The sequence below is a fragment of the Ceratotherium simum genome, chromosome 26 (assembly GCF_057802395.1).
Source record: "Ceratotherium simum simum isolate JZ-2026a chromosome 26, ASM5780239v1, whole genome shotgun sequence".
NCBI lineage: Eukaryota > Metazoa > Chordata > Mammalia > Perissodactyla > Rhinocerotidae > Ceratotherium > Ceratotherium simum.
Genome location: NC_141925.1, coordinates 26,000,557 through 26,026,387, shown reverse-complemented (window position 1 = coordinate 26,026,387; position 25,831 = coordinate 26,000,557). Strand labels below are relative to the sequence as shown.

The 25,831-nt window shown below is 37.2% G+C and overlaps 1 protein-coding gene across 3 annotated transcripts in view; it reads right to left on the bottom strand.

Moving 5' to 3' along the window:
• Nucleotides 1–3,960: 3,960 nt before the first annotated feature.
• The window catches only part of ZNF713 (zinc finger protein 713), a 37,667-nt gene continuing 15,796 nt past the window's right edge, over nt 3,961–25,831 (bottom strand). For 2 of the 3 annotated variants that reach the window (XM_087417380.1, XM_004439535.3), the window contains 3 exons: nt 19,692–19,818; nt 19,264–19,356; nt 3,961–7,165 (listed from right to left, as the gene is read on the bottom strand). In XM_087417380.1, the coding sequence (XP_087273506.1) occupies nt 6,099–7,165; nt 19,264–19,356; nt 19,692–19,818 (1,287 nt within the window). In that variant the 3' untranslated portion in view covers nt 3,961–6,098. The remainder of the gene's footprint in view (nt 7,166–19,263; nt 19,357–19,691; nt 19,819–25,831) is intronic. The other variant, XR_015548571.1, reaches the window with a different exon arrangement.

Genomic DNA, 25,831 nt, shown 5'->3' with positions numbered 1-25,831 from the left:
AGAGGTAATCCATATACGGTGAAATGCATATAAAGCTTAAGTATTCAATCAGTTTTGATGAATGCACACAAACAATTCAGACCAATATGAAAATAGAACATTTCCATAAATTCCCTTATGCCCCTTCCTAGTCAATCCATCTCCTCCTGAAGCAACCACTGATCTAATTTTTTTTTTTTACAGGTTTGTAATCAATTTATTTTTTAAAAATTTTTTATTTATTGCAGTAACATTGGTTTATAACATTGTATAAATTTCAGGTGTACATCATTATACTTCTATTTCTGCATAGATTACATCATGTTCACCACCCAAAGACTAATTACTATCACCACACATTAATACTGCTTATTAGGACTTCATATAAAAATGGAATCACATGATATCTATTAAGTCTGGCTTCTTTCACTTAGCATAACGTTTCCAAGATAGATTCATTCTGTTGCACTCACACTTTTTTAAAAGTTTTGTTTTTTTTCTATTAGTATGAACTAATGGATTTTTTAAATTTAATGTTTTATTCCTGTCATTCACTTCGAAGTTCTAATTATTCCAAAATTGGCCAGTGGGAGCCTCTTTAAGCTGATGCCTGTCTTTTTGACTTGTCTCCATTAGTTTTTGTGAATCTCCTTACTTTCTGATACAAAAGTATGATCCAGGTTCACCTGTGCTTTCTCCCCCCTCAGCTGTTGGATCAGCAGTTTCTCCAAGGAGAAGTTTCAGTGGGGAATGGTAACTAGAAACCAAGATCTGGGTGCCATGTGAGCACCTTGCTACTGAGATTTTCTTGCTTCCAGGCTATTTCAGGGGACATAGCTATCTATATATTGAACTACACAAGCACACACAAAAACCTCTAAACACTAATGAGTTTCTTCTCCTTCCTCTCCTCTTTATTCGTATCTCCTTTCTCCATAGTGAGAACCCTGGTCCCCACCCCAGCAACATCAATAACTAACTTGCTAAATCCTACCATAGACACCAAATACCTTTGCAATTGTCATAACAATATTACCACTAAAAACAGAGTTACTAAGTATAACTCGAGATTTCTTTTTTCATTTTTTTTTGCCCTTAGAGCGTACAATGAAAGTACTGTTAAAAATTTTCTTGGATTCTTCTTTTTCTTCTGTGTGGTTATATCAATATTCTATACAATTAGGTTCATTTGTATCTGTTTGTAACAATTTTGTATTCAAGGATAGGGAGAAACCTATCCTCTTGGATTTAATCTTATTTTTTTAATGTGTGTAAATGACTAAAATGGTTCAAAAGTCAAAACTATAAAAGGTATATTCAGGGAAGTTTCATTCCCTTCCTATCCCTTTAACCCTGTTCTTGTTTCTTGTAGGTAACCAATTTATTGGTTTCTAGTTTGTCTTTCCTGTATTTCTCTTTGCAAGGATAATCATATATATAAATTCTTTCTTTCTTACAAATAACTAACATTTTATATATACTCTTCTGCATTTGCCTTTTTCATTTAACATATCTTGAAAGAATCACTCCATATCAGTTCTTAGAAATCTTCCTTGTTCTTTTTCAGATGCACGGAACTTTACTGTGTGGATGTATTGTAGTTTGTTGAGCAATCTTTCTTGTGTGAACATTTAGTTTTTTCTCAGTATTTTAATGAATAACTCTGTGCACATGTATTTTATTATTGTTAGAGGTGTATCTTCAGGGTAAATTTCTAGATTGGGTTTGCTGGGCCCAAGGGTAAGTGCATATGACATCTTGCTAGATATTGACAAATTCGCTTCCACAGGGGTTGTGCTCTTTTGCATTCCTACCAGTCTTATAGGAGTGCCTGTTTCCAGACAGTATCACTGACAGTTTGTTGTCAAGATTTTGGATTTCTGCCAATTTGACTGATGAGAAATGGTATTTCAGTTGTTTTAATTTGTATTTCTCTTATGAGTGAAGTTGAACATCTTTTCATTTAAGGGTTATTTGTATCATTTTTTGTGAACTGTCTCTTCATGTCTTTTACTAATTTTTTTGGTGAATCTTTGATCTCTTTAAAAATTGATTTTTGAGTAGTAATTAAACTTTTATTACCACATGTGGGGTTCTTTAAAAGCATGCACTTTACATTTCTGTCACGTTACCAATACTAAGAGGTTTTTTTTCTTCAGCAAGCTGTATATTGCTGGAAGTTAGGAGCTTGCTTTCACACAAACATTTGAGGGCCACTCAAAGGCAGCCTGCAATCAATTTTAAATGAAGTTATTTAAATGACTTCTGTCAATGGAAGTGAACATGCCAGTGATAAAGAAACCCCATCTTGTTGAAAATAATAGGGTACATCCACATACGCTAAACTAGAAAAGTCAGAGAGAAACCACGGTCTTGTCTTAAAAGACATACTATCCAGCTTTTACTGCTAAAAGTGACCTGATAGCAGTGGCTGTAACAGCAGCAGGACTTTTGCTCACTCTCAATGGTCATGTACATCCCTAGTGCGCAGATTTTGGTCTTTACTACTACTCTGCACAAAAAGAAACTAGAACTCTTTGGGCAGGAGGTGGGAGAGGAAGCTAATCTTATGTCTGAGAGAAGGGAAAAATTCGGGATGGGCTTGGAACATTTTACTTCCAAGAATGAGAACGTTTTTAAGGATAACAGATACAGTGCTAAGAGTTAATGGAGCTTCCACAGGCTAAGTTGTCACAATTTGAGCATTTTTAAAAATAGTTAGACCTGCTTGAATATATGAGGTCAAGTGTTCAAAATGATACTCAAGAGCAAAGTTAATATAATCAAGTGTGTTAAAATGTAGTTATAAAAGAATGACTATAACAGTATGTTTCATTATTGATCTTAAAAATAAGCATTCCTTTTTCTTGCTAAGTATGTACATATATACATACATGTATATTTATGGTCCTGTTTAATCAGTTAAGAATAAACATAGGGGTACCAGCACCTTAACTATGTTAAGTTTATTCTTAACTGATTAAACATAAGGGTATTCTTATTTTGGGTTGGATAAGATTACTAAAACCTGAGGAAGGTATACAAACAGTACATGGTACAACAACCTAAGCCTAGGAATATGAAAAATTGGAACCCTGGGAAAGTGTCCAAATGAGGATAAGAAAAAAATTAAATCCATGGAGTTAACATTTTTACGACTAGTTTTGGTATAATTATTTTGATATTCTGGGTACCTCTTACTTGTTTCTTAAGATGTTTAAAGCATTCAATAATATTTGAAATTTTAGGTTTGTGATTTTAATGAAATGTTTAGATATGTTTAAATTTGAAGTCAGTGTTTAAAAGAGTGGGAATATCTGATTTTAGAAATTCCTAAGTTTTTATTTACTAGTCACACATCTGTGAATAATTAGAGGACTGTTGTCTGTTTAAACAATGTTAGTTGATTTCTTAATTAATAAACTGAATATTAATTAAAATACAAAGCATAATAATTTTTTATCCAAGCCCACAAGCCCTTTGGACATAAGAGAATCTGTCAACACGATCATCCTTTAATATTCTGATATTCTGAGAAAATGAGTCACACAGATTTTGATGCTGAGCATTAATCTTTCATTTGATTAATTTTAATATATTTATCAAATGTTTTCAGAGTGTTCTCAAACACTGTTCCAGACACTGTTGTATCCATTGGATTAGGAGTAAGATGATGCATGTTCTAGTGACATTTCAGTCTGAGAAACTCTGAGTAATAAACCATTTATTATTATGTCTAAGCTTAAGTCTCTCTTTTCATAAAAGAAGGGCAATAACACCTGGTTGGATGGACCAAATATATGTGAAAGGGTAATGTCCTGCCCTCCTAGACAGAAATAAGTTGTAACAAACAGGTTTTTGACTGAGTAATATTTCTCTGGCTCCCCTACTCCAAGCACCAGTATTTTGATGTAATTAATATATTTAGGGTTCACGCCTTAACTTGGAATATTTTGAAGAAAACAAAGGACAACATGAGGATGAATTCACATCAGAATGACATAATTTACTGTACAATTAACATAAGCATAATCATTTATGACCCCAAGGAATATATAACAGGCTTGTAATTTAAATTCCTAGTTATGAAGAATTGGTGAAAATCCTTGGCCAACTGTGGTCTGGTTCAGTCCAGACACGTCTTTCTGGGATTGTCCAAATTCTGCTGATCCTCTTCTGAAAATCCCTTATCGTTCTTGTTTTTCACCTGTACTGAGATACAATGCCTTGTATTGGAGCCTTTAGGACTCTTTGTGGAATACTCGGTTTTCTTTGTTCCTGGTTGCAAAACTAAACTTTAACGAAAGCCTTTACCAATTGCAATTAATCATTACTTCCTGTCTGAGACTTCACCTTGGTTCATTCTCTCTCTTCCCAAAATCTGAGTGCCCTATATTCTGCCTCCTTATGGCAAATGAATGTTAAGTGTAGCTCCTTTTGGTGAACAGACACTTCCAGAACTGACCTGCCCTGAAAATGGATCTCCAATACAGTTATTTGAACACAAAATACTATTAGAAATCCTCCTTGACTACAGTAACTCAGGGTTTTATTAACTATTTCACATCCACTGATGCATGGGACATAAACGTACTTTGAAAAATTTAACTTCTGTGATGAAATGAGTTCACTTTATTACTTTCTTGGTTTTTAGTATTTTGCTTTTTTAAAATCTTTAAATAATTTCAGCTTTGACTTAAGGCCTATAAAATCTAGTCCTTCACCGGGAAGAAAACCAGGGAAGCCTTGAGCTAGAAGATATGTTAGAAGAAAGATGAGAAAGCAAAGGGACTACTCTCTTACCTTAGCCTCACAGCTTCTTCAGCCATGCCTAAGAAGACCGAAAGAAAAACAGAAAGCCAAGACACTCAAGCAGCCCCAGAGTTGCACCTATTTATGGCTTATGATAGTTTACATTTATAACACTTTGTAACATCAAAATGTGATTTCTGTCAATCAAGGCAGTAATCATAAAAATCAAATTAAACCACCTTAAATTCTTTTTGGAAAAAGGTGTTACATAAATATATTTCAATAAATAAAATGAATTATTAAGTCAATTAGTAATACTTCCTTAGTTGTTTATATAAGCCAGTAAGGGCTCTTCCCTGATTCTTAGCCTCAACACGGTACCACAGCTCACGCTCTGGTACATTCCCCTACTTCTCATCTTCCACAGCGGTGCAGCGAGGTATAGTAATTCTTAGCCCCTAGTCATTATATATATAAAAAATACCAACCTTCCTCTCTATTCAAACCCACAAATATAGCAAAAATAATTTTAATTCAAAAATCTGTTTGCTATAGGGAAATTTAAAACTAGAACAACAGGATAGAAAAGTAGACTTCTCTGAATCAGTTTTCAAAGTTCATCAAATGACCCTCAGTCTCCTCCAAGACTCTTCTTAAAGTGATCCTAGGACTTGTTTGATGAGAATAATGCAAGGATTGCTGAAAAAATAATAATAGAATATTGCCATATCATATCACATTGTTTCTCAAATAATGGTACAGAAGATTAGGTGGTACACCGATGGATTATTTTAAATTTCAAAGTTATATATTTATTTTCATGGAAGTTAGAATAAACATAATTAGCATATAAAACTCATAATTTCCATAAATAATATTTCCTAGGACAAGGCTAAAAACTCTGAGTCCCTTTAAAGAAAAATATTAAGTAAACACTAAATATGGTAAAAACTGTAGAGGAAGCACACAAAAGACTGAAGTTTGAGAAATAATGCTCTTTTCTGTTTATTTCAAGTTTATGTGACTGGTTACACTACATCATTGCCTTGATTAATCAACATTTGTATAATTTAAAAACTTTACCATAAAACTTACCGGTGAATAATTGCAGGTTATTTCCTATAGGATTTCTGGTCATTAAAAAAAAGTTTTATATCAGATTTGGAACATGACTTATATAATCTTGTTCATAAAATAAATTATTTTCACTATTTATAACCTCTCCTGGGAATATAATATGCTACTAATTTAAGGTCTAAATTTATTTGGTTTCTATGCATTAAAAGTTTATTATAAACTTTCTCTTCACTATGAATAATTTGATGTATGAATGGGATGAAAAGGTCTGACCAAAAATTTTCCTACATTTATATATTCACACGATTTCCCTCCCCATGAATTACGTGGTGCTGAGTAAGTGAAGGACTGTGGCTTAAGGTTTCCTCACATTTATTATATTCACATAATTTCTCCCGAGTATGGATTTTCCTATGTTGATTAAGGTGTGCACTCTGGCTAAAGGCTTTCTCACATTCATTACATTTATAGGGTTTCTCTCCTGTATGAGTTCTCTCATGCTGATTAAGATGTGTCCTCTGGCTGAAAGCTTTCCCACAAAAACTACACTCATAAGGTTTCTCTCCAGTATGAAGTCTATGATGTTCAGTAAGGGATGTGATACGGCTGAAGGCTTTCCCACACTGACTACATTTATAGGGTTTCTCCCCAGTATGAATTCTCAGATGTTGAGTAAAGGACGAATGTTGACGGAAGGCTTTCCCACATTCATTGCATATAAAAGGTTTTTCTCCGGTGTGAATTCTCTGATGTTGAATAAGATGTATCCTCTGGCTGAATCTTTTCCCACATTCATCACACTTGTAGGGCTTCTCTCCTGTAAGGACTATCTGAGGTTGAGTAAGAGACGAGTTGTGGCTGAAGGCCTTCCCACATTCACTGGGTTTCTCTTCAGTATGCATATGATTAGTAAGAAGAATATGTTGATTGAAGATTTTTCCACACTCATTATATTCATAAGGATTCTCTCTTACATAGTTTCCTTGATAGTAAACCAAGTCTGAATTATATTTGATGCTATTTCCTTGTGTGTCAGAATTAAGGGGTATTTTAATTGAAGGAATTCTCTGATGCATAATAAGGTTTGAGTTCAGATTATAGTTTTCCCCAAATCTATTACATTCAAGGCTTCTCTCCTGTGTGATCTTTTTGTGGGTGAAAGATACTTGTTCTAAATATCTCTCTTGGTTTTCTTGGTTCAATTCTAACTGGTACTCAAAATCCCAAAGTCTTCCTAAGATGGAGTACCAGAAACTGTCTCCTGTTAGTCTCTCCATCATCATGTCGTGGGTTTGATTTTCATCAGAAATATTCTGATTTGGAGTTGATTTTTTGATTTCAGGTGTATTCTCTCCATCTAAAAGAAATTCAGAAAATACACATACTTTGCAGTATTCTCTATGTTTTAAAAGAGAAATTGTTGCACAATGAATTACCAAATAAAACGGACAGTAATGCGGACAAGGCATATGTGGCACTGAAAGTTTTAAAATATGGCTATGTAACAAGGGGAAAGACTACAAAAGGATGACAAGAAGCAGTGAGCAAAGGGAAATTTTAAAATGTGCAGTAATCATAAAAAAAGAGATCATCTAGGAGCATCCACGGTTGAAAGGAAATGAAAAGGAGAATAAGAAATATCAGAGAAAAGTCTGTGTTCACAGGTGGGAGATATTAGAAAGAAAGACTGTTCTTAGAGAAGACAGGCCCTGAGTCCAGATCTTATAAACCTCATCTGTGGATTACTGTAATACCAGCTACTTGTTTATTTAAAAAGTATTTCTTCCTATTTTCAATCTTTTGTTTAAAATAATAAAACTAATACTTGATTATATTAACATACTCAAATAATGTGGAAATAAAGTAAGAATTCCACTCCCTAGAGGTAATCATTGTTAATAGTTTGGAGCCTACCATGCCAGATTCTTCCTGCTTCCTATATATTTTTTTTTTGAAATGAACATTTTTCTTTTTTTCTTTTAAATTTTTTGTATATTGCAGTAACATTAGCTTATAACATTGTATAAATTTCAGGTGTACATCATTATACTTCTATTTCTGCATAGATTACATCATGTTCACCACCCAAAGACTAATTACAACCCATCACCACACACATGTGCCAAATTATCCCTTTCGCCCTCCTCCCTCCCCCCTTCCCCTCTGGTAACCACCAATCCAATCTCTGTCTCTATGTGTTTGTTTATTGTTGTTATTATCTACTACTTAACAAAGGAAATCATACGGTATTTGACCTCCCTCTGACGTATTTCACTTTGCATTATACCCTCAATGTCCAACCATGTTGTCACAAATGGCTGGATTTCATCGTTTCTTATGGCTGAGTAGTATTCCATTGTGTATATATACCACAGCTTCTTTATCCATTTGTCCCTTGATGGGCACTTAGGTTGCTTCCAAGTCTTGGCTATTGTGAATAATGCTGCAATGAACACAGGGGTGCATGTATCTTTATGCATTGGTGTTTTCAAGTTCTTTGGATAAATCCCAGCAGTGGAATAGCTGGATCATATGGTAGTTCTATCCTTGATTTTTAGAGGAATCTCCATACTGTTTTCCATAGTGGCTGCACCAGTTTGCACTCCCACCAGCAGTGTATGAGAGTTCCCTTCTCTCCACATCCTCTCCAACACATGCTGTTTCCTGTCTTGTTAATTATAGCCATTCTGACGGGCGTGAGGTGATATCTCATTGTAGTTTTGATTTGCATTTCCCTGATAGTTAATGATTTTGAACATCTTTTCATATGTCTGTTGGCCATCTGTATATTTTCTTTGGAGAAATGTCTGTTCAGGTCTTTTGCCCATTTTTTAATTGGGTTGGTAGTTTTTTTGTTGTTGAGATGCATGAGTTCTTTATATATTTTGGAGATTAAGCCCTTATCAGATGTATGGTTTGCAAATATCTTCTCCCAATTGTTAGGTTGTCTTTTTGTTTTGTTGATGGTTTCCTTTGCTGTGCAGAAGCTTTTTAGTTTGATGTAGTCCCATTTGTTTATTTTTTCTATTGTTTCTCTTGCCCGGTCAGACACGGTGCTTGAAAATATGTTGCTAAGACTGATGTCGAAGAGTGTACTGCCTATGTTTTCTTCTAGAAGTTTCATAGTTTCAGGTCTTACATTCAAGTCTTTAACCCATTTTGAGTTAATTTTTGTGTATGGTGTAAGGTAAGGGTATACTTTCATTTTTTTGCATGTGGCTGTTCAGTTTTCCCAACACCATTTGTTGAAGAGACTTTCTTTTCTCCATTGTATGTTCTTGGATCCTTTGTCAAAGATTAGCTGTCCGTAGATGTGTGGGTTTATTTCTGGGCTTTTGATTCTATTCCATCGATCTGTGTATCTGTTTTTGTGCCAGTACCATGCTGTTTTGGTTACTACAGCTTTGTAGTATATTTTGAAATCAGGGAGTGTGATACCTCGAGCTTTGTTCTTTTTTCTCAGGATTCCTTTAGCTATTCGGGGTCTTTTATTGTTCCATATAAATTTTAGGATTATTTGTTCTATTTCTGTGAAAAATGTTGTTGGAACTTTGATAGGGACTGCACTGAATCTATAGATTGCTTTAGGCAGTATGGACATCTTAACTATGTTAATTCTTCCAATCCAAGAGCATGGAATATCATTCCATTTCTTTGTGTCTTCTTCAATTTGTTTCAGCAATGTTTTATAGTTTTCAGTGTACAGCTCTTTCACCTCTTAGGTTAAGTTTATTCCTAGGTATTTTATTCTTTTTGTTGCAATTGTAAATGGGATGGTATCCTTAATTTCTCTTTCTGCTACTTCGTTGTTAGTGTATAGAAATGCAACTGATTTTTGTATGTTGATTTTGTATCCTGCAACTTTACCGTATTCGTTTATTACCTCTAAAAGTATTTTGGTGGGTATTTTAGGGTTTTCTATACATAAAATCATGTCATATGCAAATAGTGACAGTTTCACTAGTTCCTTTCCAATTTGGATCCCTTTTATTTCTTTCTCTTGCCTGATTGCTCTGGCTAGGACTTCCAGTACTATGTTAAACAGGAGTGGTGACAGTGGGCATCCTTGTCTGGTTCCTGTTCTTAGGAACAGGGATAGCTTTCAGTTTTTCACCATTGAGGATGATATTAGCTGTGGGTTTCTCATATATGGTCTTTATTATGTTGAGGTACTTTCCTTCTATACCCATTTTATTCAGAGTTTTTATCATAAATGGATGCTCTATCTTGTCAAATGCTTTCTCTGTATCTATTGAGATGATCATGTGATTTTTATTCTTCATTTTACTAATGTGGTGTATCACATTGATTCATTTGCGAATGTTAAACCATCCTGCATACCTGGAATAAATCCCACTTGATCATCATGTATAATCTTTTTAACGTATTGTTCTATGCGATTTGCTAGTATTTCGTTGAGGATTTTTGCATCGCTGTTCATCAGTGATATTGGCCTGTAATTTTCTTTTTTTGTGTTGTCCTTGTCTGGTTTTGGTATCAGGGTAATGTAGGCTTCGTAGAATGAGTTAGGGAGCTTACCCCACTCCTCAATTTTTTGGACGAGTTTGAGAAGGATAGGTATTAAGTCTTCTTTGAATGTTTGGTAGAATTCACCAGGGAAGCCGTCTGGTCCTTGACTTTTATTTTTGGGGAGGTTTTTGATTACTGTTTCTATCTCCTTACTGGTGATTTGTCTATTCAAATTCTCTACTTCTTCTTGATCCAGTTTTGGAAGGTTGTATGATTCTAAGAATTTATCTATTTCTTCCAGATTGTCGAAGTGGTTGGCACATAGCTTTTCACAGTAGTCTCTTATAATCTTTTGTATTTCTGAGGTGTCTGTTGTAATTTCTCCTCTTTCATTTCTGATTTTATTTATTTGTGCCTTCTCTTTTTTTTTCTTGGTGAGTCTAGCTAAGGGTTTGTCAATTCTGTTTATCTTTTCAAAGAACCAGCTCTTGGCTTTATTAATTTTTTCTATTGTTTTTTGGGTCTCTATTTCATTTATTTCTGCTCTGATTTTTATTATTTCCCTTCTTCTACTGATTTTGGGCTTTGTTTGTTCTTCTTTTTCCAGTTCCTTTAGGTGCATTGTTAGATTATTTATTTGAGATTTTTCTTGTTTGTTGAGATAGGCCTGTATTGCTATAAACTTCCCTCTTAGAACCGCTTTTGTTGTATCCCATAAATTCTGACCTGTCGTATTTTCATTTTGATTTGTCTCCAGGTATTTTTTGATTTCTTCTTTGATTTCTTCGCTGACCCACTCGTTGTTCTGTAGCATTTTGTTTAATCTCCATGTATTTGTGGCTTTTCTGATTTTCTTCCTATAGTTGATTTCTAGTTTCATACCGTGGTGGTCAGAAAAGATGCTTGGTATTATTTCGATCTTCTTAAATTTATGGAGACTTGTTTTGTGGCCTAATATGTGGTCAATCCTGGAGAATGTTCCATGTGCATTTGAAAAGAACATGTATTGTTCAGTTTTTGGATGGAATGCTCTGTATATATCTACTAGGTCCACCTGTTCTAGTGTATCATTTAAGGCCAATGTTTCCTTATTGATCTTCTGTTTAGATGATCTATCCGTTGGTGTAAGTGGAGTGTTAAAGTCCCCTACTACTATTGTGTTACTGTCTATTTCTGTTTTTATGTCTGTTAATAATTGCTTTATATATTTAGGTGCACCTACATTGGGTGCGTAGATATTTACAAGTGTTATATCCTCTTGTTGGATTGTTCTCTTGATCATTATGGAATGCCCTTCTTTGTCTCTTGTTACAGTTTTTGTTTTAAAGTCTATTTTGTCTGATGTGAGTACTGCTACCCCAGCTTTCTTTTCATTGCCATTTGCGTTGAGTATCTTCTTCCATCCCTTCACTTTCAGTTTGTGAGTGTCTTTAGGTCTGAAGTGTGTCTCTTGTATGCAGCATATATACGGGTCTTGTTTTTTTATCCAATCAGCCACCCTATGCCTTTTACTTGGAGCATTCAGTCCACTGACGTTTAAAATAGCTATTGATAAGTATGTACTTACTGCCATTTTTTAACTTTTTTTTCTCAGTGTTTTAGTAGTTCTTCTCTCTTCCTTTCTTCTTCTATACAGAATTGATGGTCTCTTTAGTTTGACCCCTGTATGAAAGCTCTACTCTTTAACTCTCCTCCTCCCTCATTTTATGTTTTTGATATCATATCTAATCTCTTTTTTGTGCATTTGTATCCATTACCCTCTTATCATGGAAATAGATAATTTTTCCTATTTGTGGTCTTCTCTTTTCCCCTTAAATCAGTCCCTTTAACATTTCTTGTAGCACTGGTTTCTTGGTGACACACTCCTTTAATTTTTGCTTGTCTGGGAAATTTTTGATCTCTCCTTCCACTTTGAATGATAACCTTGCTGGGTAGAGTATTCTTGGCTGTAAGTTTTTTCCTTTTAGCACTTTAAATATATCATGCCACTCTCTTCTAGCCTGTAAGATTTCTGCTGAGAAGTCAGCTGATAGCCTTATGGGGCTCCCTTTGTATGTAACTTGTCTTTCTCTTGCGGCTTTTAGGATTCTCTCTTTAATTCTGGACATTTTGATTATGAGGTGTCGTGGTGTGGGCCTCTTTGAGTTTATCTTGTTTGGGGCTCTCTGTGCTTCCTGTACCTGGATGTCTGTTTCCTTCCTTAGGTTAGGGAAGTTTTCATCTATTATTTCTTGAAATAGATTCTCTGCCCCTTTGTCTCGCTCTTCTCCTTCCAGGACACCTATAACATGGATGTTAGTGCACTTGATGTTGTCCCAGAGGTCCCTTAGACTGTCCTCACTCTTTTTAATTCTCTTCTCTTTTACCTGGTCAGCTTGGGTAATTTCTTCTAGTCTTTCATCCAGCTCGCAGATCTGGTCTTCTGTATCCTCTACTCTGCTTTTGAGTCCCTCTAGTGAATTTTTCATTTCCAGTATTGTATTCTTCATTTCTGATTGGTTCTTTTTTATATCTTCCATTTCTTTGTTGACATTCTCACTGAGTTCATCTATTCTTCTCCCCAGATCAGTGATCATCCTTAACACTCTTAGTTTGAACTCTCTGTCAGGTAGGTTGCTCATTTCCGTTTCACTTAGTTCCTTTTCTGGGGTTTTGTCCTGTTCTCTTACTTGGAATGTATTCCTTTGCCTCCTCATTTCACTTCTTTCCCTGTGCTTGTGTCTACGTGTTAGGTAGGTCAGCTACGTCTCCTGTTCTTGGATAGGTGCCCTTATATAAGTGATGGCTTAGGTGGCCTGCAGTGTGCTTCCCTCAGTTCTCAATGTTCCAGGGGTAACCCCTATGTGGGCTACGTGTGTCCTTCTGTTGTGGCCTGTTTGCTCTCTCTGTAGGCACCCAGGGAGGCTGAGTTATCCTCCTAGTTAGCTGTTGTAATGCTCAGCTGTTTGTAGTTGTTGTGGGCCCTTCAGTCTCCTTATCAGCTGTGGGGAGCTTCAGCATAGTTGGCTGCAAGTTCTAATACCACATTTGTGTTGCAGTATTTCTTTTAAGTGAGTAGGCCCCCAGCGTGGCAGGTTGTTAGGCTCAGGGGCTTACAATTGCTATAAGCCTCCAGCCTTTAGGTCTCTTGTCAGCTCTCTGAGGATTGCAGCTGCGTGGGGCTTGCCTCAGGCACAGGAGCACCCAATTGTTTCAGGCTTTGGAAGGTGGGGCAAACCCCCTATGTGGGTCTTTGAGAAGCACAAGTCTTCTGCAGCTGAGAAGGCTTGCCGCCCACAGGTCCACACACACAGTCAACACAGTCCTGCCCCATGTGCGCGCCCCGATCTCCTGAAGTGGACCCAGTCTCTCGACGGCGGGAGCCCCACACACTCCACCACCGCCCCACACTCTCCACCCGCTCCTTGTGCACGCCCTGCCACACCGAAGTCGGCTCAGTTGCCAGGCTGCAGAGAACCCAGTCACCAATCTATGCAGGCCCACAAATTGCCTGAGGGCTTGTTTTTGGGTGGGGCCAGTCTCTAGGGTGCGCTGCCTGCCCTGGCTGAGCTGGATTAAATTGGTGCTCTAGTGGGTGGTCAGACCTGGGCTAGCAGGCCCCAGTGAGCACTCCAATGGCGTCTGTGTCAGCACGCCCACACCAGGCCACAACAATGGCCGCCGCCAATGTCCCAGTCCCTGGAGAGGTCTCAACTCTCACCGAGATGCACTCAGGGCCTATTAGGTGAGTCTCTTTTCACCAAAGCACTACGCACCTTTCTTTCTGGTGATTTTCAGTTGCTTTCTGAAACAGGTGAGTTTGCGTGTGGGCCCTTTAATAGCCCGTTTTAATTTCTTTGTCAACCAGCTTTTCTGTGGGTACTCCCCAATGTTTTAGTAGCAGGTAAAGTCAGATATTCTGCCACTCGTCTCGATTGTGCTGGGTCCACAAAATGCCCACAGTGGCAGTGCTCCCTGGCTCAGGGCCCCGCTCCTCCAGAGGTGGGCTGCTCCCGGGTGGCGGTGAGGCGCTGCAGCTTGTGAAGGTGGCGTTTTTTCTCTCCAGAAGGGAGTTTCTGCCTCTTGCACCCCAATTAAGATTGTCCTTTGTTGCAGGAGTTCCTCTTATCCAGTTTTCAGTTCTGTCTCAGGGGTAATTTTTCCACGAGTAGTTGTAAATTGGCTGTGTCCGCAGGAGGAGGTGAGTTCAGAGTCTGCTTATGCCGCCATCTTGACTTCCCCCCTGGTTCACCTGTTTACAGTTTTTTGTTTTTTTTGAGGAAGACTGGCCCTGCGCCCACATCTGTTACCAATCTTCCTCTTCTTCCTTTTTTCTCCCCAAAGTCCCATTAAATAGTTGTGCATCATAGTTGTAGCATTGTAGCTCTTCTATATGGGACGCTACCTCAGCACGGCTTGATGAGTGGTGTGTAGGTCCATGCCCAGGATCCAAACCAGTGAATGAACCCTGGGCCACCAAAGCAGAACGCCGAATTTAACCGCTATGCCACCAGGCCTGCCCTGTGGTGGTTCATCTGTTTTTTTGTGTGTGTGTGTGAGGAAGATCAGCCCTGAGCTAATATCCATGCCAATCCTCCTCTTTTTTGCTGAGGAAGACTGGCCCTGAGCTAACATCTATTGCCAATCCTCCTCCTTTTTTTCCCCTTTTTTCTCCCCAAAGCCCCCCAGTAGATAGTTGTATGTCGTAGTTGCACATCCTGCTAGTTGCTGTATGTGGGATGCCGCCTCAGGATGGCTGGACAAGCGGTGCGTCAGTGTGCGCCCGGGATCTGAACCCGGGCCGCCAGTAGCGGAGCACGCGCACTTAACCGCCAAGCCACCGGGCCGGCCCTGTGGTGGTTCATCTTATACCAGCAAAGTATGAGAGCGCTTTCTTCTCCATGGACTCATCAACAGTGTGTGCTGTGAAACTTTTGGACTTTTGCTAATCTGACAAGAGAGAAAAGGTAATTTGCTGGTAGGTAGCAAATTGAAACTGCGTTTCTCTTATGACTGATATCTGTGCTTCTCTTATCATGAGTGAGACTGAACATTTTTTCATATGTTAAAGGTTCTTGTACTCCTTTATCTAAGAACTGTTCATATTTGTGTATTTTTCTATTGGGCTGCTGGCCTCTTATTGATTTAGAGGAGCCTTTTATATATTAATGGGAGATTAACCCCTTTGATATAAGTTGCAAATATTTTTCCCCATTGCCATTTATCTTTTCATTTTGCTTATTAGTATTCTACACCATGCAGAATTTGGGAATTTGTGTGTGTTGAATGCATGAATCTTTTCTTTTATGGGTTCTAGATTTTGAATCATAGTCAGAAAAGACTTCCCCATTTCAAGGTTATAAAAGATTTCTCCTATGTTTCCTTTCAGGTCTCTTATGGTTTCATGTTTTGCATTTCAAATCTCTGATCCCTTTGGAGTTTATCTTGGTTTACGGGATAAGCTATGGATCCAATTTTATCTCTTTCCAGATGGCTACCCACTATTTATTAAAATATCTACCTTTTTAATACCAGTTGTCTCCACAAGATGCCTTTTTCTCTCCTAATTTGAAATAATGCCTTTATTATAAACTCAACTCTTGCATGTATCTGGGTGTATTTCTGTTTTTTCCACTCTGTTCAGTTAGTCTGTCTTGTTTTAATTAATGAAATTTTACTGTATATTAACTAGTAGGGATAATCCCCTTATTGTTTTTCCTTTCAGAGTTTTCCTGATTATTTTTGTGTTTTGGTTTTTCCATAGGAACTTTACAATGAGCTTATCTAGATCTTCCCAAAATCTTGCAGGCACTTTTTATGGGATTATATCACACGTTTGGTAGGGACACTAACATTTTGGTATGTCCATTTATTCAAATTTATTTCTCTGTCAGAAGTGTTTTAAGGTTTTCCTCAAGCAGAAATGTTACACATTTCTTGTTGAAAATTTATTTCTAGACATTTTACCTTTTTAGTTGCTATTAAATGGGCTCTTCTCTTCCTTCTTATTTTCTAACTAGTAGTTTGTGTCTTTACCTTCACTCTACTTCAACAGTCTACTTACTTGGCTATACAGTTATACTCTGAACTTTGCTCCATATGAAAAATCTCAATGTCACACTCTCTTGCCCCTGAGGGGACTCTGGCCCTTATTCACATTCTACCTGCTTTCTGACCTCCTCCAGACCTCCATTTCTTTGACTCTTCTGTTGTCTTCTAGTTGTCAGGCCTCTTCAGGCCTTACTTCACTTCTTGTCACTTCTGGGACTCTATGTCAAATCACTTGAATTAACTCTCTTTCCCAGATTTCCTCCTTTAGTTCCACCAGTCTTAACAGGCCCTTGACCTGGGCTCTACAAACCCTTTCCAGTGCTGAATATAAGAGAAGAAATGGCACAGCCATAGAAATCAGAAACCACAGATGTACAGGCAAAATCTCATTTGGGCCCTCAAAGCTGCTCAGTAATCCCTTTACTCATCTTTAGTCAGCGTCCATTGACCTTAGTAAGCTATAGCAAGTGCTCCTCAAATCCCCTACCTGTCCTCTCAATACCTTTACAGTTAACAGAAGACCCTATCACCTAATTTACCAGGAAAATAGAAATCACCACGTGTGAACTCCCCAAAATCTTCCGACAACAAACTTCTTTACATACAAAGTAACCCTAATCTCCTTCTCTCCAATCCCACTCCATCTCTTCTAGAACCTTGCTCCATCTTTTGTATCTATTTTCTGCTTACCCTCTCTACTGACTCCATCCCTCTAGCATTAGAAGCAAGCTAAAATGATTCCTGCTGAGAACAATTCTCTTTTGACACTATCTGGTATTATAGCATATATCCTCTTTATTGTTTCCTCTTCTCATTCTAGATTCTTGTAAGAGTACTCTATATTTACTAGTTCTACTTTTTTTTTACTTCCTGTTCACTCAACAATGTACACACTGATTGTTCTTCTAATCACTTCCCTGTCATTTCTCTCATTAATTACTAACCTCTTTGTTGCTAAATCCATTGGATGTTTTCCAGGTTTCATCTTAGCTAGGAAGAGATTTCTATAAAAATAGACACCAGCAGATGTCAATAACAACGAGGCATATAATACCCCAGAGGGCACACCAGAATTAGGTCACCCGAGCCAGATCATTCTATCCCAATCCCTGGATCAACAGAAATGTTTTACCACATCCTCATGAGGTACCATTGATTGTGTCTCACAGGATAATGCAAAAATGCAAGTAGTCTCCTTGGAGGAGAGTGTCCCTGACAAGGAGGATGTGAAAAAAATCACATGTTCCAGCTTATCTGTGAACCGAGAGCCTTGGGCATCCATATACAGCTGCATAATGACGTCTGGAAATTTTCTTAAGTTAGCAATTATTTCCTCTAGTTGGGGGTTTATGGGTAGGGAAATAATGTAATACAGTGTGGATCCTACACATGACAGCATATGTACCTGTGGGAAAGAATAGCTCTGCCTTCTGCTGTAGGTGCCTACCATGGCAACTGACTCGAAAAGGGAGTTTTTCATTTTCCTCCTTTAGTTTCCTACTCCCCAGGTTCAGGGGTGTGGAGGTTTGTAGAAATACCGTCATCCACTGTTGTCAGGAAAAGTGCTAGGGGTTCTTGACAAAATGTTTTAATTATCAGCGTCTACCCATGGAATGCCAACACTGCTCAGGCAAAATTCAGGTTCAGTGAGGCTGAAATAGGAACAAGGTTTCCTACCAAAGATAACCTAAAGCACTAAAAGCAAGAAAGACAGTCAAGTCAAGGTCAACTTGAAAAAGCTAAAGTTTGAATGACAGAAAACCAAGTCCAAATGATGAAACCAGGTGCCAGAGCAAAGAATCAGAGTAGTGACTAGAGATGAGGTGGGTTAGCCTGGCTTAATGGGCCACATCGGAAAATATCTAAATCAGTATCTGGCATACAGTTAACAGTCAACTATTTGCTAAAATAACCAGGCAGAGCATTATAGGCGGTATGCCAACAATAGGGAGCTAAGGGGTTTTTTTGGTTAAGAAATGTCATATTTAATGGGATGCTTTAAAGAGGAGAGTATAAAGTCAACAGATCCAAGGTTTGAAATAATTAAAATGAGAGCATGACATTCATCAATGAAAATATAATCTAAAATCTGGGAAGAGAATGTGGGTGAAATACTGAGGCTAGAAATGTAGAAATGGGAAAATGTCAGAGAAGGGCTATTTAAAAGCATTGTACTACAGATGGAACACCAAGTCCCTAGGAATGCCTGCCTTTAAGAAGAATAAGGAGGGAGAGAAGGCAGTAAAGGAACAGGTAGAGATACAGGAGAGAGGCTAGAGGAGACAAGAATGGTGTGTACCACAGGCCAGGGTGGAAGAAAATTTCAAGAAGGTAAAATCAATACACTAAATGCAACAAAATCATAGGAGACAGTAACGGTGTCTTTTTAGCCACTGGATTTGACTGGAAGGAAGTTAGTGGTAATCTCCAAGAAAACAATTTTAGTAGTACAGGTAGGACAGTACAGGGGTCATATCACAAACGTGAACAAGAGAATTAGAATTGAAGCTATGGATTTTAAACAAGTTTAAAGAGTTTGATAACAAGAGGAAAAAGAAAGAATGAAAAGTAGGTAAAAATGGTGAAGATTCTTGATATGGAAAAGAAAGATTTAAAGAATACCGAGAAAGGATGTATGAATAGAAAACAAAGAAAATGCTATGTGGAGATTTGCAACATCAAGGTATCTACGGGTGTTCAAACTAACACCTTCAAAATAACTTTTGTGTGGTGTAAATCTTTTTTGATATTAAGTACATATTATCTGTTTAATCAGAAAAAAATAAGAAAGCCATTTCCACCTTGGAAAAAAGTCAAATATGAATTGAATTTTTAAAATGGCCTAAGTATTCTTTCAATCCCAGAGGGAGATATTTGGAACATACTCAGTTAAGTATTTCAAAAGTGACTATTTCCCCTCACTGAGTAGCAAATACCCAAATGCTTGCTTCTCACCTGGATGAGTGGCCAGTGGGCTGTTTCTTTCCATCATCCACTGCTCCCCTTGCTCCAACTGAGTGATCACCTCTGGCTTATAAAGTTGATGCCCTATTCATGGGAAAAATGTATGTCTCAGGAGTTTATACTGGGAACAAGAATCTCTCTCAGAACTCATTTCCAACCTTTTTAGTCCTTAGGGTCTCTGGATTCAGAAAGGGGAGACTTCAGAGGCAGCAAAATAAAGCTACCCAACTCAAACTCAACAAAGTCAAGAACTTTACCTGAGGAGAAAGACCAGGAAACAAAGGTCTCTGTCTCCAAAACTGACTAGCATTCTTCTGTCCTGGCCAGAACTACATTCACAAAAGCTTTGGAGGTTTTCACTACTTAAGGAAATAAACCCATTCGAATGGTTTCCAGTTTTATAGGGATACCATCCTTACCCAGTGCGACCAGATTCCTGTAGTTTTCCAGCATCACGTCTCGGTAGAGGTTCTTCTGAGCAGGATACAGCTGGTCCCACTCCTCTCTGGTGAAGTCCACAGCCACGTCCTGGAAGGTCACTGATTCCTGAAACATCAAGCATATCCCTGCTGAGCCAGAAACCATTTTTTACAGGGCCCCTCAGGGGAAGGGGCAAAGGTGAGCTGTAGACAAAAGCTGGGAAATCTAAGCTGTTGTGCTGAGAGTCTTCAGGGCTCTGAGTAATTTAGGTCAACATTTCTGAAACAATAATTAGTACTTGTCTCTCTACCATCTTTCAAGTCAGATATAAAAAGATATATGAAATAATGTTTGCTTTTAAGCTTTTTACCATTTGTTGCGGGAGACTCTCATATCATCTAAACAATTAAAAAACTATATGAGAAATTCATGCTATAAGATTTCAGAAATGAAAGAATTCAGGACATGCTGAAATAGTGAAAGTAGGTATCAAGTTGGCAGATCTTGTGTAGATGTTTAACAGATTTTTAAGCTTTGGACAGAAGAGGATAGAGGATTTTCCGTGGGCTAAAAAAAAAGAAAAAACAACACAGGCAAACAGGTTGAGAGTAGAAGGCACGTGATACATTTTGGGATCAGTAAAAGAAACTCTCATTACAGGTAGGGATTTCAAATCAAAAAGGGTGACATCTAAATTTCCTCCACTGTGATTCTTCTTAAACAACCCTTTTGCTCTAAGAGACACAGTCACACAGACACAACCAATATATATACCTTCCTCACCTCCCTTACAACCTAACACTTCCCCAAAGTACCACCCACTTCATGCATACAACTCCTCAATTCTTGGGAATGAGTCGAGTGTCATGTTCCAAATAAAAGCTTTTCCCCCTAAGTTCGGATTCAGCATTTAAGTACAGTACTGGCATTTTATTTAAATTAATTTTCATGCTTTGATAACACATCTTTCTAAAATGTATTTCAATTCAATGACGTAAGCAATTCAGAGATGAGTCACTGAGGCTAGAAGAAATTAAATAATTTATTCAAGGACATACAGCTATTAAATAGCAGAAACAGGATTTTATCTTAGATCTTATTCCAAAGCCTATGCTCTTTCCATCATACCACAAAGACGTTTTTTCTGCTTCTATGAATATCTTCCCTCTTGTAATTTTTATTTCTAATTTCCACTCAACTTTCTCCATGCTCTTGACATCAGCACCAGTGGTGCTATGTCGGTAAAGGTGAAGAAAACTATGATAGTCTAAATTCTTTAATATCCACGTCTGTAGTTGTTTTTGGCTGTTTTAATCAGTACCTTGCCTAGAGTTTCTCCTTCCTTCTATACCTTTAAATGATGATCTTGCACTTGGTTACCTGTTTCTTGTTTTCTTTTTTTCATGTCCTTAGTTGACTTTTATTTTTGGGTAGCTAATATATTAATATGGTTTAGAAACAAAAACATAAAAAAAAGTATTTTCCCATGCTTCTTTCTTCTCTATCCAGCTCCTACTCCCCAACAGATAATCACTATTTACAGTTTTTCATGTATTTTTCCAGAATTCTTCTTTATGCAAATAACATGGAATTCTTATTTCCTCCCATTTTCTCTTTTACCTCAAGGGTAACATATTTTATACACTGTTTTTAACTTAACAATTAATGCTAGAAATCTTTCCACGTCAGACACATAGGACATAGAGGGCTTCCTTATCAAACTTAAAAATTTTCTGACATCATTTCAGACTTAAAGTTGCAAGAATAATAAAAAAATTCTTCCTTCTCTTCTCCTCTCTTTCTCTCTCTCTACAAATTTTCTGGCCCGTTTTAAAAGTAAATTGCAGACATGATAACCCTGAACCCCTAAAAAATTTGGTGTTTATTTCCTAAAAACAAGGAATTCTCTTACATAACAATAGGACAATGATCAAAATCAGGAAATTAACATTGATAGCATACTGTTGTCTAAAATACATATTTATTGAGATATCATTAAATGTCCTAATAATGTCCTTGATAATAAAAGAAAATTCAAGATCATGCCCATCTTCCTCTACTTTATATGTGGCTCACCTGCCACAGCATGGCTTGATAAGTGGTGCATAGGTCTGTGGCCCGGATCCGAACCCGTGAACCCCAGGCTGCCGACGCAGAGTACACGAACTTAAACCACTATGCCACCGGGCCGGATCCTGGGTTGTTTTTATTGTTGTTGAGTTGTATGAGTTATCTATATAGTTTGGATATTAACCCCTTATTGGATATATGTTTTGCAAATATCTTCTCCCAATTCGCAGGTTGACTTTTTGTTTTGTTGCAGAAGCTTTTTAGTTTGATGTAGTCCCATTTATTTTTTCTTGTTTCCCTTGCCCAAGGAGATATATTCAAAAAGATACTGCAAAACAGATGGCAAAGAGCATACGGCCTAAGTTTTCTTCTAAGAGTTTTATGGTTTCAGTCTTACCTTCAAGTCTTTAATCCATTTTGAGTTAATTTTTGTGTAAGACAGTGGTCTAGTTTCATTCTTTTGCATGTGGCTGTCCAGTTTTCCCAATGCCATTTACTGAAGAGACTTACCTTTTTCCATTGTATGTTTTTGGCTCCTTTGTTGAAAATTAGCTGTCCATAAATGTGTGGCTTTATTTCTGGGCTTTCAATTCTCTTCTGTTGATCTGTGTCTGTTTTTCTGCCAATAACATGGTGGGTTTTTTTTTTAATTTATTTTTCCCCCAAATCCCCAGTAGATAGTTGTATGTCATAGCTGCACATCCTTCTAGCTGCTGCATGTGGGACGTGGCCTCAGCATGGCCGGAGAAGCAGTGCGTCGGTGCGCGCCCGGGATCCAAACCCGCCGCCAGTAGTGCGCGCACCCAACCGCTAAGCCATGGGGCTGGCCCACCATGGTGTTTTGATTACTATAGCTTTGTAGTATGTTTTGAAAGCACAAAGTGTGATACCTCCAGCTTTGTTCTTTTTTCTCAGGATTACTTGTGCTATTCGGGGTCTTTTGTTGTTCCACATAAATTTTAGTAATCTTTGCTCTATTTCAGTGAAAAATGTCATTGGGTTGATAGGGATTGCACTGAATTTGTAGATTGCTTTAAATAATATGGAAGTTTTAACTATGTTAATTCTTCTGCTCCATGAGCACAGAATATCTTTCCATTTCTTTGTGTTTTCTTCAATTTCTTTCAACAATGTCTTATAGTTTTCAGCATACAGGTTTTTCACCTCCTTGGTTAAGTTTATTCCCAGGTATTTTATTCTTTTTGTTGCAATTGTAAATGAGACTGTATTCATGATTTCTCTTTCTGCTAGTCTGTTGTTAGTGTATAGAAACGCAACTGATTTTTGTATGTTTATTTTGTACCCTACAACTTTACTGTATTTGTCTATCATGTCTAATAGTTTTTTGGTGGATTCTTTAGGGTTTTCTATATATAAAATCAAGTCATTTGCAAATAGTGACAGTTTTACTTCTTCCTTTCCAATTTGGATAACTTTCATTCTTTTTCTTGCTTAATTTTCTCTGACTAGGACTTCCAATACTACATTGAATAAGAGTGGTGAGAGTGGGCATCCTTCTCTTATTCCTGTTCTTAAAGGGATAGCTTTCACTTTTTCACCATTAAGTATGATATTAGCTGTAGGTTTGTTACATATGGACTTATTATGTAGAGGTATTTTCCTTCTATACCCATTTTATTCAGAGTTTTTATTATAAATGGATGTTGGATCTTATCAAATGCTTTCTCTGCATCTATTGAGATGATCACATGATTTTTATTCTTCATTTTCTTAATATGGTGTATCATGTTGATTGATTTGTGGATGTCGAACCATCCTTGTATCCCTGGAATAAATCCCACTTGATCTTGGTGTATGAATCTTTTAGTGCATTGTATTCAATTTGCTAACATTCTGTTGAGGATTTTTGCAGCTATGTTCATCAGCAATATTGGCGTGTAGTTTTCTTCTTCTGTGTTGTCCTTATCTGGTTTTGATATCGGGTTAATGTTGGCCTCATATAATGAGTTAGAAATTGTCCCCTCTTCTTCAATTTTTTGGAAGAGTTTGAGAAGTCTAGGTATTAAATCTTCTTTGAATGTTTGGTAGAATTCATCAAGGAAGATGTCTGGTTCTGGATGTTTGTTTTTTGGGAGTTTTTAAATTATGTCTCGATCTCCTTACTAGTGATCAGTCTATTTATACTCTCTATTTCTTGATTCAGTTTTGGAAGGTTGTATGATTCTAGGAATTTATCCATTTTATTCTCTTTTTTTTTTTTTGAGCTAACATCAGTGCCAATGCTCCTCTTTTTGCTGAGGAAGACCAGCCCTAAGCTAACATCTATTGCCAATCCTCCTCCTTTTTCCCTCCCCCAAAGTAGATAGTTGGATGTCATAGTTGCACATCCTTCTAGTTGCTGTATGTGGGACACCGCCTCAGCATGGCCAGACAAGCGGTGTGTCGGTGCACGCCCGGGATCCAAACCCGGGCTGCCAGTAGCGGAGCGCGCACACTTAACCGCTGAGCTACGGGGCCGGCCCCTATCCATTTTATTCTAAGTTATCCAATTTACTGATGTATATCTTTTCATAGCATTCTCTTATAATCCTTTGTATGTTGTGGTATCCATTGTAATTTCTCCTCTTTCATCTCTGATTTTATTTATTTGAGCCTTCTCTCTTTTTTTCTTAACAAATCTAAGTAATGTTTATCAGTTTTGTTTGTTTTCAAAGAACCAGCTTTTAGTTTCATTGATCCTATTTCCTTTTAGTTTCTATTTCATTTATTTCTGGTCTGATTTTTATTCTTAGCTTCCTTCTACTGATTTTGGGCTTCACTTGTTCCTCTTTTTCTAGTTTAGATATAATGTTAGATTGAAATTTTTCTTGTTTCTTGATGTAGGCCTGTATTGCTATAAACTTCCCTCTTAGTACCACTTTTGCTGCATCCCATAAGTTTTAGTGTGTTGTGTTTTTTCATTTATCTCCAGGTATTTTTTGATTTCTTCTTTGATTTCTTCACTGATCGAATAATTGTTCAGTGGCATGTTGTTTAGTCTCAACATATTTGTGACTTTTCCAGCTTTCTTCTTGTAGTTCATTTCTAGTTTCATACCACTGTGGTCATAAAAGATGCTTGATATGATTTTAATCTTCTTAAACTTATTGAGACTTGTTTTGTTGTCTAACATGGTCTATCTTTGAGAATGTTCTGTGTGTACTTAAGAATGTGTATTCTGTTGCTTTTGGATGGAACGTTCTCTATATCTCTATTAAGTTCACTTGGTCTAACGTTTCATTTAAGGCAGATGTTTTCTTGTTGATTTTCTGTCTAGATGATCTATCCATTGATGTAAGTGGGGTATTAGAGTCCCCTACTATTATTGTATTGCTGTCAATTTCTCCCTTTAGATCTGTTAATAATGCCTTATATATTTCAGTGCTCCTTTGTTAGGTACATATATATTAATAAATATTATGTCTTCTTGATGGATTGTCCTCTTTATCACTATATAATATCCATTTTTGTCTCCTGTTATCTTCTTTGGCTTGAAGTCTATATTGTGTGATATAAATATGGCTACATCTGCTTTCTTTTTGTTGTCATTTGGTTGAAGTATCATCTTCCATCTCTTCTCTTTGAGCCTATGTTTGTCTTTAGAGCTGAGATGGGTCTCCTGGAGGCAGCATATTGTTGGGTCTTGATTTGTAATTCATCCAATCACTCTGTGTCTTTTGATTGGTGAATTCAATCCATTTACATTTAGGGTGATTACTGATATTTCAGGACTTAATACTGCCATTTTATCTTGTGTTTTCCAGTTGTCCTATATTTCCATTGTTTATTTTTCCTTGTACTCTGTCTGCCACTTCAGTTTGGTGGTTTTCAGTTTCCTATTTACGTCTTGTAAATCTGCTGTGAATTTTTGTTTTGTGATTAGCATGAGGTTTGTATAAAAGATCTCATAGATAAGACAGTCCTTTTTCTGCTGACAGCCTCTTACCTTCATTTGCCTATGCAGGTTCTGTCCTTTTCCCCTTCCCTTTCTATGTTTTTGTTGTCAGAAATTATCCCTTTTGGTATTGCGAGTTTGTTACCAAATTGAACTGGTTATAGTTATTTTTAA